The sequence below is a fragment of the Pyrgilauda ruficollis genome, unplaced genomic scaffold (genome assembly GCF_017590135.1).
Source record: "Pyrgilauda ruficollis isolate IOZ18807 unplaced genomic scaffold, ASM1759013v1 scaffold3, whole genome shotgun sequence".
In the NCBI taxonomy this organism is placed as follows: domain Eukaryota; kingdom Metazoa; phylum Chordata; class Aves; order Passeriformes; family Passeridae; genus Pyrgilauda; species Pyrgilauda ruficollis.
In genome coordinates, this window is record NW_024524377.1 from 7,788,880 (window position 1) to 7,802,893 (window position 14,014).

Here is a 14,014-nt window from a genome sequence, read left to right on the forward strand (position 1 = left end):
AGCAGGATGTAAAAGAAAAACCTTAATGTACCAACAGCTATAATGTACATGCTGTAAACTCCATCTTCCATGCACATATAAATAATTGTATGCATGTACCTTCTACTTCAGGGGCTCCCCTACACCCTGAAGCCTGATATATGCCACTTGTTTGTAACATGTAAATCAACAAGCAGAGGCAAAGCTTTCAGCTTCTCAGAGTATCTTCCTGATCAAGTGTGCTTTCACAAGCAGATGCTGCAGAGCATGAAAACAACCATCCTGACTAATTTCATCTCTCTCAGCAGAAACCCTATCTTTAAAAGTCACTCACCACTGAATGGCCTTTGGACTGCAGAAAATGTGAAGTATGCTTTAATTACATCCCCAGTGGCCTCCCATTTGATGTCCTGTCCACTGTATCTCCTCTGGCAAGTCAGTCTTATCTCTGGATATTTTTCAATTACACTAAACAGCATTTATTCAGGTCCTCACTGATTCACTGTATGAGTATGTGGCTGTTTTTTCTTTAGCAGTTGTTTTGAAGTCTGCCTCATTAAACAATGTAGATTTCTAGTAACACATAATGGTATTGCATACATTAATTAATGGTACATTTAAATAGAATCCTCAGAGGATCATGCTGCTGGCATGTTTGCACTCAAAGTGTTAATATCAACTCACATTCTTACAAGAGAATTCTTCCTTTCTAACAATACATTCTAGTTGTGATTAAGCACCACTTGAGATGGTGTTGCTATATTTTAGTGTACTGTAACATTCATATGTTTCATTCACATTTTATTTCCTCTTTACAACAGTTATTCACATGCATGAAATGAACTGGATAATATCAGCCCTGTGTGGCGAAAATGTCTTTTCTCTGTTATCTGAGTTTTCAGAGACAGCCTCTTGCAGCACTCTACAATACACAGCAAAATTCCCTCGTGCACCTCTTACCTCTTTGGTGTGGGTATGGAAGGAGACTGACATGTCCAAAAGAAGTTTCCTCTGTTCCACCCTCCGGACAAAGTCCTGAATCCGAACTTCCAGATGCCGGGCTGCTTTATAGATCTCTTCAGGGTCACATTCCCCAGTCTGAGCCAACTGCTCTGCAGCCTCCAAGAGCTTGTCTGCATTGGTGTACGTATTCTACCAGCACACAAAGCAAGAAACACAGTATGAGTAATACAACTGTGGCAAGTAAATCCCTGAAAGAGGCTGTTTATCCTTATGGCATGAAAGCAAGTATTACCAGGGTTTTAAAACAATAACAATATTTCTTAGTGGCATTGCCATCTGTGAAAGGAGAACGTATAAAGCCACACAGACTAATGCCTGAGTACACATTAAATTATTTCTTATTTGAAACACACCACCTCAACCCAATCCTGCCAGGCACGGCAATAGGACTTCCCATTTGTTTCTTTCCAAGTTCCCTGCAATTTCTCAAAGATAATGGCATGAAGCAAGTGGGACTCACCAGCTCAGAAGGCTACAGTGCCTCATGTGACACTCAGCCACCAGCTCGCTGCAATGGCCTCCCAATTGCTCTCACATTACACTGTGTAATCATGTTAGCCAGAGATGTCTCAGCCCCAAGAAACATTTGCCTTTCACTGGCTTTTGTGAGATAGACCATGTCTTCAAGATCCTTCTATGTTTTTTTCCTCTTGTCTACTGTTCTGCATCATGTTTCCAGATGGAGTGAGTCCATGTGATTTGCTTGCAGCTGCCAGTATGCAATGCTCAGCTCCAGTTTGCCCAGGGCATGTACCTGCCCTGCATTACACAAGAATTTGAACACTGCATTATCCTGAACAGATTTACCCCACAGCCATGGCCTTTATGATATGAGGTGTAGGAATCCTGCTTCACAGAGAGGGAACAGAAGAACCCAGAAGCAAATTAATGTACCCAAGATATGCCAGACTGTCAAGTAAGAAAGGGGAAATCCATCCAACTTGCCTCAGGTTTCAAGCTACCCGCCCATTCTTTCTCTCTTTTTCACATGTCTGGAAAACACCACTCAACTAATACAGCACAGAGTCTCATGAATAACAGGAAAAATGGAAAGTGAGTGCAGCCATCTTCTCCAGAACCATGGGGCTATGCCTTAGTCAACTTGGGTAAACTAAAGAGAGCCAGCCCTTGCTGTCATACAAAAGCTTTCTTCACTCAAGATGAGGCCAATAGCTCTTTGGTGTTCAACACTTAACAAAAACAAGGAGAGACAAAGATATCAGCTTCAGGGTGTTTCCATTACTTACTTAGATCTTTGGAACTGCTTAGCATTGGCTTGAGGCTACTCTCACTGGGAATTTTAACCTCTGCTTCAATAGTAGAATTGTAGCACCTTTCTTGTCAAAATCCTCCTCAGTTTAAAAATGCATTAACTTTGTGCATATAGACAAAATACCTCTAACACAGTGGACACACACATATTTCTGACATTACACAAACACTGTCAAAAATAAAAGCCATGGATCAAGCCATGTTGCTCCTACTTAGATAATATCCTGCTGCAGTCAACAGTTGTTGTTTGAGAAAATGTTCAGTACAGAGATGGAGCACTGACCTCCAAGTGTTTAATGGAGGAAAATATTTCCAGTTATAAAAAAGCATAAAGAAAACATCTCATTCACTGTTCATTTTCCCAGTTTCTGAGGGCTGACTATAAATATCCGGTATTTGCATTTCTCCTTTTGGACTGTGAAGAACATATTTGAGACAGTTTTGTTACCAATAGTAAATTTTTATTCCCTCACTTTCAAGCTACTGCTATAATGGTTATGCTGTTAACAGCAGCAAAACTTTATGCTTTAATAATAATTTTTTGGAAACCTCTTTAGCTGAGAGTTTGTAAAAAATGTTCCATTTAATGTGATCTGAATTAGGGTCCAGTTTTACATAACAGTATCCTTTCTGAATGATCCTCTTCCAATAGTATTTGGAGCAGATGCCAAAGCTAGCACAATTTTTTCAAAGTCTAGTCCACACCAGTGTTTTTCACACATTACCACTACAACAACTCACACACCAGACCAGCTCCCTGAGCACAAGACTGTTCCTGCTTTTATATGTATTATTTAGTGTACTTGTAAATGCCTTCCCTCTCTCCTTGTGGCACAGATTTGGGACACAAAACAGTTTTTTTGAAATACAGTATGGACACAGATTTGCTGCATTTGTCCCTGACCCATTTAGGTCCATCTCTGCTGAAAGCCACACAGTTTACTGACTCTAACATGTGCTATGTCGAGTTACCTGTGGAGGACATGAATTCACAGGTACAATGACCAGATGGAAATACACTGGTGAAAAGCATGTAGGCTGGACCCTAGACTTTTGGGGGAGAAAGAATGTAGACTGGCCTCAACAGAGGCTCTGGCCTCACTGCACAAAGAAAAAAAAAAAGATGCAGTAGCCCCTTTGCATTGCACAAGGTTCTCCAAAGGCAAAAGGGATTTTCTGCAGGGAAGCTGACTGGGTGTGGAAGGAGCCACACTCAGTGTTTTCCCTGGGCTGTGACAGGAACTGCCAGCTTCCATGAAGAATGCATACCTCATTTTGGATGTGTTTGTATAAATGTGTCATGCACAAAAGGCTTGAACACAGCACATTTTGAGTATGGAGACATTTTTCTTCACCCTCTTTTTCTGTCTGTGTCCACTGAGGTCACAGGTAAGTGTCTGGATTTTAAAACAGGTACAGTTTATGATAGGAAAAACAACTAATGGTTATATTCCTGCCATTATAAAATGAAGGCCTGGTGCTGAAAGATTTCCAGCTCACTGTTGCAGATTTAAGAGATTTAGATACATTCCAGATAGGCAGCCACATTTGGGAGTTATCCACCCTTGCCTTGAACTCCTGAGCTTGATGTGCTCATGAAAGGACTGTCCTCCCTCGTCAACTGTCGAGATGTACACACAGCACAGGCCAAATAAGCCAGAGGTTACTCATTTGCTGAGGGCTTGCTCTACTTCTCTTCTGTTTGTTTGCTTAAAATGCACATAAATCACACCAGATGTTGTTACACATATCAAATATTTTCATGTACATCTATTTCTCTACAAGCATTGAACCAAAGTGCTGTTGAAGCTGAGAGCTTCATCCTGGTTGGTGCTATAATGCTGCACTGCTTCCCTGCTCCCTACATTTTCATCCTGAGCTTGCTGTCTTGTTAGTAAGCTCTTTGGGGTACAGACCTTATTTTATTTGTTGGAAGCACTTTATACTTTTTTGGTGTGACATAACCCTGGATCAGGCAGGGTGAGAATCCAAGAGAGAATTAAGTTCTACAATGAAGAAAAGCATGAAATGTCTCCTTGTCCCACCATCCCCATCCAGAAGAGGTTGCTCAGATTCCCAGCCCTTTTGAGATCTGGCAGAAAAAAATAATCTATGCGTTATAAAATTATATGCTTTCTGAAATTTTAGGGTTGTGTGGCATTTTTTCTTAGTATTGCCTTAACCCATGAGACAACTGTCATGTGCAAACCCTTGAAATTCTCAGTGAACTGCTGACTGGCATTCCACACTTCTGCATCATTTCATGCACAAAACCAACTTCCACCTTATATCTCTTAATAATCTTTGTAGACCAATCTTTGCATAATGACCTATTTCAATCATGAAACCTGCAAACACAAGGAAATCTATCTATCTATCTATCTATCTATCTATCTTGGTGAACTTCCTCACATTTTTAAGGTGTCATTCAATTTCACACAGCATTTTGGTTTTGGCCCATGTGCATTTACAGAAAATTATTCCATGTAGTTTTTATCTACTGCTAGGAACTGCACATGTAAGTAGTTTATTGCTGCATGTTTTTAGGCTGATTACATTGAAAATAGCTGTGTCTAGTGATAGTCCAGGGCAGAGTTCATGCCCTTAATCTGGACAATTTTTTCCAGAACAATCTGCCCCTGCATACTATTATACAGCTGTTTATTGTATTTGAGGGATTTTCATGGTAACAGTCTCCGAGTTCTCCAAAGTGTATCCAGAGAAAGATGTTTGTTGTAAACATCAGGAGAAACATAGAGGGGGGAACTGGGCAGGTGATCAGGTACATGATCCCATTAAACACAAACTACATACCCCAGACCTCACTTCCCAAGTAGAGGTTGAGATAAGGGGAATAAGGTAGCACTAGTCTGTATTGACCAAGTTCTGGGGCTGTGCAAGGCAGTTCCAGGCAAAGGTTCCTTGTATTGATTCAGAGAGCTTTGTCACCTGGGTTTTACCATGGAAAAGGCAAGGAAGAGAAGGCACCTCTGAAGGCCAGAAGTACCAACTAGAGAGAGAAAGAGGACTAGCTTAGATCTGATATTCTTGACAAAAGACAAGTGATGTGTATCGCTCATTATGCCTGCGGGCTGAAGTTCAGGAGACTTATTAGGCTTTCTCTGATGTGATATCTCCTTTATGTTCTTTAGAGTCGTGACTTGACTCTCCAGTATCAACGATGAAATGTCTGTATCAGCACTCCTGCTGGGAAGTTGAGACAAAGTTCAAAGCCTGATCCATCTCTTACTGAAAACAGTAAAAAGGATTTTACTGACTTCAGGGAGAACTGGGTCAGCCTCTAACCATCTCCCCAAGATCACAGGAGAGAAAAAATGGCAAAGAGCTAAAAATAGAACTCTGGAGGAAAGGTACCTGTTCTGTGCATAGACAGCGAGTAGAACTCCTGCCCAAAGAAACTACAGCACAATTCACTTTGGCAAAACTGTAATTACAGAGCTGATTCTGCAGTTCTTGTCAAGCCTTATAAACTATTGTTATCCTTAATTATAAAGCTCAGTTACTGCTATCAGATTCTTTGCTCAAGCTACTTCATTAAAATTAGCTCCACTATTTGTTGAGGTTAAGTGATCTCACAGTCAGGTCTTTGTGAAGAATTATATCTTTAGTAACTTGATATTCTAAAACTAAAATAAGTAACCACAATTAAACATTTCTTTGATAAATAAATCTGGGGTTTAAGGAAGCATCCATCTTTGTCAAAATTCCTCCTCCCTTAAGAAGGGCAAAGGCTAAGTGCATGTGATGATCTAATATAAGTTGTGATTTTATTCCGTTTGAATTGCACATAATCAAATCAAGACTTATATTCTTACTTGTACTCTGTGGTTCTAATTCAAAACAGACTCACCAGGAATTACAGTTACAGAAGTTACAGGCAGAATATCTCTCTGAGGTAATGCAGCCACTCACTCTGTCAGTACAAGATTGTTCCCCACTATAAACTAGAATGGAAACTTCTTCAGACCTTTCAAAAAAATATCCAGGCCAATGAAATTTCCATCAGCACCTTCTTCTTCAGACTGTTCTTCCCTTAAACATGGCAATTCATCTTTAGTTTTTCTCGTCATAATTTCACCCCAGTTCTCCTTGCACTGATATCATGCTGATACTAATGACTACTTTACACCTCCAGTAATTCCATTATTTCAGTGAATTGTATAAAATGTTATGTATAATTTATTGTGTATATATATGTTTTAAATACAAACATATGGCATTTTTCAGTATTTATTAGATATGAAATATTCCCAGGAATGACAAGGTGGATACAACCCAAATCCTCACTGACCATTGTGAAGGACCAGATATTTTTCTGTGTATTGTTACTTTTATTTATTATTTTCCCTCAGGTTTCACATACAAACCAAGATGAATTTATTATTTGAATTTAAAAGGGTGACACACATTACATCAACTGTTGAAATGCCAGACAAATTGATTAAAAGCTACCTCATACCTTCAAACTAATAAATAAGCAAGATTAGAATTAATAGCTAGGAATACATTAGCTAAAAGAATTCCTCTTTGTGCTATTACATATTGAGTGCTTACTTTAGATTAAAAAAAAAATTGTTGGCTATGGTGTATTTCATCCTACCAATTGCTCATCTCAATCAGTAGTGCACTCATACATCACATAGAAAACACTCCCATTACCACGATCATGCTAATTAACTCCAGTGTGATCACAACCATCATTCAATGAAATGCCAGTGAAATATGTAGTGAAACAATGTTTTAAATTACATTTAAAATCACACATCTCATCCAATCTAAGTATATAAAGACACAGAGATGCACATCTGTGTGTAAATAGTACAAGTATACAAAGAACAAAAGCTTGCTTGGCAAAGATCTCCACTTCTCAGCCATCTTCAGTGTCATCCTGAGGCCAAGAGAGGTGGACAGCTGGGAAAACAAATTACACGTAGGCTCATTTTGTGTTTATAAGGATATTTCAGTTTTTATTTTCTGACACCTTACTGGTCTTCTGGTAAAAGCATATCCAACCACAATATTAAAATGAGATGTTGAAATACTGCTGTTCCAATATTTTGTGGTCTTTAAAAGGATCTACAAGAATTAGGGAAGATATCTGTAATTGATCATTATTGGCTAGGTTTTATTATAGTATTCTGTCCTTGGTAATATACATGAAAATAGCTTGGTCCTTTAACTTGGAAACACCCTTGTACAGGAACAGGAATGTGAAAGTGAGCAGAAGAAAGGAAAGAAAGACAATGAAGACAACAAAAGAATACTTCGGGTGCCAAACATGAAACCAAACTCATACTGCTTGGTGTTATCCAGCACAGTGAGTACCACTAAAACAGAATTATCACTGCCCAATTTCATAATTGAGTAACTGGCAGAGTGTACAACTGAGAGCTGCTCAAGTGACTCAATGGTAACTGAGCCTTTGAAATTCAGCAAAAAATGAGCAAAGCATTTTCTTTTGTGGAAATGACAAGGGAGCACAAGAAGGCAGACTGTCAGGAGTGAAATGCAGCTCATTTTGAAAGCTTCTTAAATGATTAATATCATCAGAAAACCCAGGTGGTTCACAGCAAAGCACCACAACTTCTTTATGGTAGGGGCAAAAGGGAATGCAGGTGGAGAAATAAACTTGGAGCAGCTCCAAGGTGAACAGCAGTCCAGGAGGGCATGGTATTATTTTCTGTCCCAAAAGCTCAGATCACATCTTTCCTGAGCCCTACAGTCATGAGTGCAATCATGACATCTTTATCAAGTCTGGTTGGTCTCTGGAACTGAAATAACTCCAGGCATTCTGGGTTTAATATCATGGTCATGGTTTGGAGATTTCAAAGACAACAGCAACAACAGTAATAAAAGGCTTTGGACTGTCAGCAGCACTGGGAAAAGCCAGCACCAAATACAACTGGCATCATGGTTGCCTTAAAAACAAAAGCAGAAATAAACTTGTGAGAATTCTGTGCCTATATTTTTATAAAACCTACTTTAAATAAGACAGCAAAGCATTTCCATTCCATTTCTTCCACAACCACTACCCTGACTCAGCTATGCTCTTCTTTCCATCAGTGTGAAGATAGGTTATAACACCTTTCCTGAAGCCGATTTGGAGCAGCATGGGACTGTTCACAGAATGAGACAATGTTTAACAGAAGAAAATTTGGCAAAATTTTGGCCCACGTTTGCCTGATCTTTCAGCTTAAGAATTCATACACAGCTGAATATTGAGCACAATGCTGTGCTGCATATAAATCACATAACAATCTTTCTTTTTGTCTGGTAATATATGACAAAAATGCAACACAGGCTGCTGCATAAAGGTAAATGTACCACCAATACATCACAGGACCTCCAGATTTGCAGCAAACTCTTTTTTTTTTTTTTTTTTTTTTTCCCCACAAGTGAAAGGCCATCTCTGACAAGCAAACTGATTGTTGGCAGAAAAAATACAGAGGAAGATATGCCACATCATTTTAGCACGGTCAGTGCACTGCTGCTGCCTGAGGAAGGATGCAGAGATTTAATTAAATTTTTGCTACTGCTCCTTTGAAATACAGGTTTCCTCCCTGACATGCTGCATTGCATCAGCTCCTGTGCACCAGCCCAGGTGGGAGTGGTGCAGGAAATGCTCTCAGTGAGAGCATCACATCTTGTGGTGCCACCTCCTAGCACAGTCTCTATTCCCTCAAGATTCAGAGGAAAGCAGGGAACCCCTTGGTGTTCTCCTGGGTCCCTCCAATTTGCCCTGTTAAACTTGTAGCAAAGAATAACTTAAAAATTCATCACTTAAAAAGAAATCAATTTCTTTCAAGAATAAACCTCACACTTCAGTACCTTGCCTGCCAGAAACAAACACACAATTAGAATAAAACACCAACACTTCTGTTCACAATTTGGGTATTTCCATTTGGCAAAAGGAGGTTTCTCAACACACTCTATCAACAGGAATGGTAACACATCACCTGCCCACCACTCAGATAACATCCATCCCCATCTCCCTGTTCTCTGGACCTCAGGTAATTGCATGGAGAATGCCCCTCTGCTATCTACAATAAAGCAGTCTCCCCCAGCGTCAATTAAAATTGAAGTAACTTTTTACTTCACCTCCTTGTTCTAGCTGAGCATCTTTAGGAGCAGGTCAGCAAGACAGTCCCTTTGGATTCAGAATCTCTTCACTGTCAACATTAATTCATCTCTCTGTCATGATTTCCACATTGGAATTTGTTTCAAATGAGTAGAAACCATTCTCTGTATCTTGTTGGATTTATAAATCAATTTTTCACCACCATTACTTCCCTGACATGTGAACTGTCTGTATGGCTTACCCATCAAATTAGTTCTTCAGAGGTGCCACCAAAGCAGGATGGACTAAAGGCTTTGTCTTCCCTAAAACTTCAAAAGATTAAAATCTCCTTTAACACCTAAGAATACTTATATGGAGGAAAAATGGAAGGAGTTGTCACTACCCTAGAAGTAACAGACCATTTTATTTATTTTATACCAGACTTATTCCTATACTTTAGAAAAGTTCCAGACAGGAACTAACATTTTTCATCTTGGCCAGAAAGCACTCATATGGGGTGCACTATAAAAATGTGTTCTACTGTGTGAATGAAATTCAATTCAGCTTATCCATAAGCAAAACAAAGATTTAGAAAGATATCATGGTTTTATTTCTGGCTCTTATTAGTGGGCCACACATGATCTGAGATAAATATATCTTAATAATGACTTACAGTGAGAGATCTGGTACAGAGGCGTTCCCACCAGAAATTTTCATGCTATAAAGCATCCTGGTTTCTGGCAAGTAGTTGATCTCCATGAATATTGCAGGCATATAAGATACTGCCCCTATAGTCAACATCTGCCATATTTTTTACTATTAAAATAATCCTGACAGCTTTCTAGTCTATTCTTTATTTAATGTTGCTGAGTCCCTCCTTCTCCCTATCCAATCCCCTTCAAAAATCCCAAATCATCCCCCAAAGGATAAGACTGGCCATGACACGAGACAAAAGCAAAGATCAGAGTAATTCTCTTTGAGTTGTCTTTTGATCTCTCTCTGCCTGCTGTACCTTTGCCAATCCCCACCCTGGAGGCATGTCCAGCAGGTCCAAACAGCAAGCCCCATTCCTCCCAGCATTCTCATCCCAAAATAATCTCCTTTTTCACATCCCGATGTTAGCACACAAATCGGCTTCTGCTTTGTGCTCTGAAATATCTCTTTTTTTTTTTTTTTTCTGTCCCACATTTACATGTGCCTATAAAAAACTTAAATTTTAATGGTTAAATGACCTACTGACCCAATTCCCCACCCCAAGGGGGACCACACTCAGGAGAGATGACGCATTTCAGCGTGGCTGCACAGCCCTGGCCCTGCTGTGGGGCTGCTTCTCTCCTGTTTGGTTTTCAGTGCGTGACAGAGCAGTGAAGCCTGAGCAGTGCCCATCACTCAGTGTGCACTGAGGGGCTGTGCTGTAGCACAGATAAAACTGTGAATCCTTTGGGAAGGGGCCTGGAAATGGGAGGAACAGCTCTCCACCCCGAGTCAGAAAAGGTTTGAGGTTTTTTTCCCACAAAGGACAAATGGTCTGAATGCATTCCTGACTAGGTAGTATTTATCTGAGCCACTTTTCTGGCGGGAGCAAACACCTACCTCTGATTTTTAAGAGGTTTCAGTTAAGCCTAAAACAAAGCCAAGAAGATAACAGAAAATAAGACTCAGATGGTACCAGACCCTTCCCCACCGTGGAGCACTACAGGTTTCCAGTCCTTCGTGCACTCATCTTTGATATGTGGGCATTGACAAATCCAAGCTCTGGTAGTCAATATACATCTTGGCCACTGGCAAAATAACCAGCAGCCAGAGGCCAAACCCCAGTGCTTTCAGCCACCTCTCCTCCCCAAGCAGGAACACCCTTCATTCCAGCCCACAGTGCACTCACTTCAGCTGACACATTTAACATCAAGGCTGCACATCCCATTCCCTGATACTAAGGAGTCACAGCCACCCTTTTACACCGTGCACTTCTGAACTGAGCCTTGACATTACTCCAGAGGACAAAACAGCAGGCTCAGAATTCTGCTTGCTGCAAAGCTGGGGATCTTTGTCACAAAGACTCACCTATGCTGCACAGAAAAAAACAGCACTGACAAAATCTCATGCATTGGACAAAACACTCTGATAAAAATGAGAGCTGTGTGTTAATAGGAGCCAGTGCTATTGTTCTGGAGCACACAGTGGTTTCCATTCTATCAGCTGCATACTAAAACAGGCAGTCATGCTAAACTAACACATGTGCACATGCTCACTGACAGGTCAGAGACACCTCCTGTCTCACTTCCTGATTTCTTGCAAATTCTGCAATTTTTTTTCTCTCCAAACAAGCTTCCTTTCAAATGTAGAGGCAGGAGAAATCTGATGCTGCCTGCTTTTCTCATGTCAACTTTAGAATTTCTCTCCCCAGCTCAGCAAAGGAGGAGAAAGCTCTGTGTTTTTGCATGTGGTGGTGCTCTGAACCAGACACTAAACAAAGGTGCCTGAATGCCTCAAACCAGAAGCCATTTCCATAGTGACACAAAGCAGTGCTCCCTTGGGACTCAGTTATTCAAAACCAGACCTCACAGACCACAACTATGGAGGGCAATATTAATGACTGGGTTACCAGCACTGAATCAACAAGTGAATTATTTATATGCACGTTAGGATTTTTGTCCCTATTCACACATGTAATTCCAAAAGTACTCTGTAACTCCACTGAGGTTGCCCTATCTTTATACAGGGAAAATTGAGACCTGAACACTATCACAGGAAAGTAAATTTTAAAAATAGGTTTATATCCTATAAAAAGATGGTTGAACACTTTCAATTTATATATAACCAGTATAAAACCTCTGCAATAGTCTCATAATGCAAGTGTAGTTTTTAGACAATTCAAACACCTGATGAGGGACTAAGAGAATATCCTTCATCTGGACAATTAGGGATCCATGACAGGGAAAGAAGAGAGGCACAATCACACTGCCAAGCAGCTTCTCTGCAGTTTAGAGCCATCAGAGTGGATTCTCCACTCTTCAGAACAAGTTAATTATAAGCAATGTATCTGAAATTGGAAGTGTGATTGTGTTCTAAATCTGGTGCAGCAGAGCAATCAACAGAATTCAGTCTATTTCCAGAAAATTTGCACAATGATAAAAAATACTTAAAATCTGTCCTTGAAAATTGTTTTGCTCTATTACTGCATACAAATCCCCTATATTGCCTTTATCTACATTAAATTTCTTTTTTACCAGCGCCTGCAAAGCAGCACATTTGTGATTGGCAGCAAGGCCATAACCAGTTGTGCCGCTCTCCTAAAGCCATCACTGGCTGGCCCGGAGGCAGCAGCACAGCCTGGGGCAGCTCCTTCTACTGCACTAGAGCAGAATCACAAAGTAAAAATGCTGATACAATTCACAGTGTCACTCCTGTCCCCTTGAGCCTTCCCATTATCAATAGCTACAAGAAATTGAAGAGTACCAGTCCACCATCATTACAAATGAGACTTGGATGTTGCTGCAATTAATCTTCTGGAATCGATAAGGTACAGTTTGATAACCCACTGACCTGCCAATAAGAAGAGTACAAAGAAAAATGACCAGAGAAAGTTTTAAAAGCCTTTAGATGATGATGGTTTTCATCAAAACAGACAGGTCAGTCAGAACAGCAGTGGCTTTTTTAAGTAGGTATATTTCACAGAAATTGTCAGAGGTAAATACCTTTTGTTTCAGCTCTAGGTTTATTCAATTGATACATCAGTACCATATTGAATATATTTATAGTACTTGGTTTATATAACATATCAGTGCTATAATTTTCCAGTGTTCTCTTTAAGAACTTTTGGGCCTTTAAAAAACAAATTCCAGGATTTATCTTCTTTAGGAAACATTGGCTGTCTTTTGATTTAAAAACAAATTAGTTCAAAATCTCAGAATTTACCACACAATAGAAATTCTGTTTTCCAGAACCTCCAGAATTAAAAATATATATTTCTTAAATATCTTCATTGTCTCCCTTTCTGCCATGGGAACTGCATTATGCATTTATAGGGAATTAAGGGAAGATATTTTAAAGACACAAAAATAAGCGTACCCAAATAAACCAGTGATAGGAAGCTAGCTCCTGGCAATTGTAAAAAAATGCACTGTATTGCCAAGACTTAAGATTTTATAGGGAGCATTTAGATTGTGAATCATGCTGCAGGAGGTTTAATGAAAAGATCCAGCTGTCAAGTGATTTTGGAAGAGAAGAAATAGGAAAGAAAATCACCTTGAGCTAGAGGAGAAATACACTGAAATGCAAACTCAAAGACATGGCATAACAGATAACAGCCCACCACACAACTGCCAGGAAGATCTCTGTGCCATTATCTCTGTCTAAAAAGAGATTCCCCACCACCAATAGGTGATGGACTACCACTGGCCACCAATTCAATTCCATTCCTTCAGCAAGATTTGCCAGGCTGCTGCTACAGAGTCTCCACGGGACTGAGATCCACAATGTGCTCTGAAGAGTCCTTCCTTCACACCTCCTCAGGGAAAACACGTCTCACATGCCCTGCTTCTGACGTGGGTCTGGCAGTCAAGTCCCCACAGCATCACATCTGACCCAGGCAATCTGCCCAAGCCCTCCCAGCCTTTCTGGCTCCTGGCCCAGGCTGTGCAGACCCATGTCAATATATCTGCT

General features: G+C 40.1%; 1 protein-coding gene across 11 annotated transcripts in view; it reads right to left on the bottom strand.

Moving 5' to 3' along the window:
* The window catches only part of KALRN (kalirin RhoGEF kinase), a 472,671-nt gene that overhangs the window by 196,571 nt on the left and 262,086 nt on the right, over positions 1-14,014 (bottom strand). For all 11 annotated transcript variants that reach the window (XM_041473008.1, XM_041473009.1, XM_041473012.1 and 8 more), the window contains exon 11: positions 940-1,131. In XM_041473008.1, the coding sequence (XP_041328942.1) occupies positions 940-1,131 (192 nt within the window). The remainder of the gene's footprint in view (positions 1-939; positions 1,132-14,014) is intronic.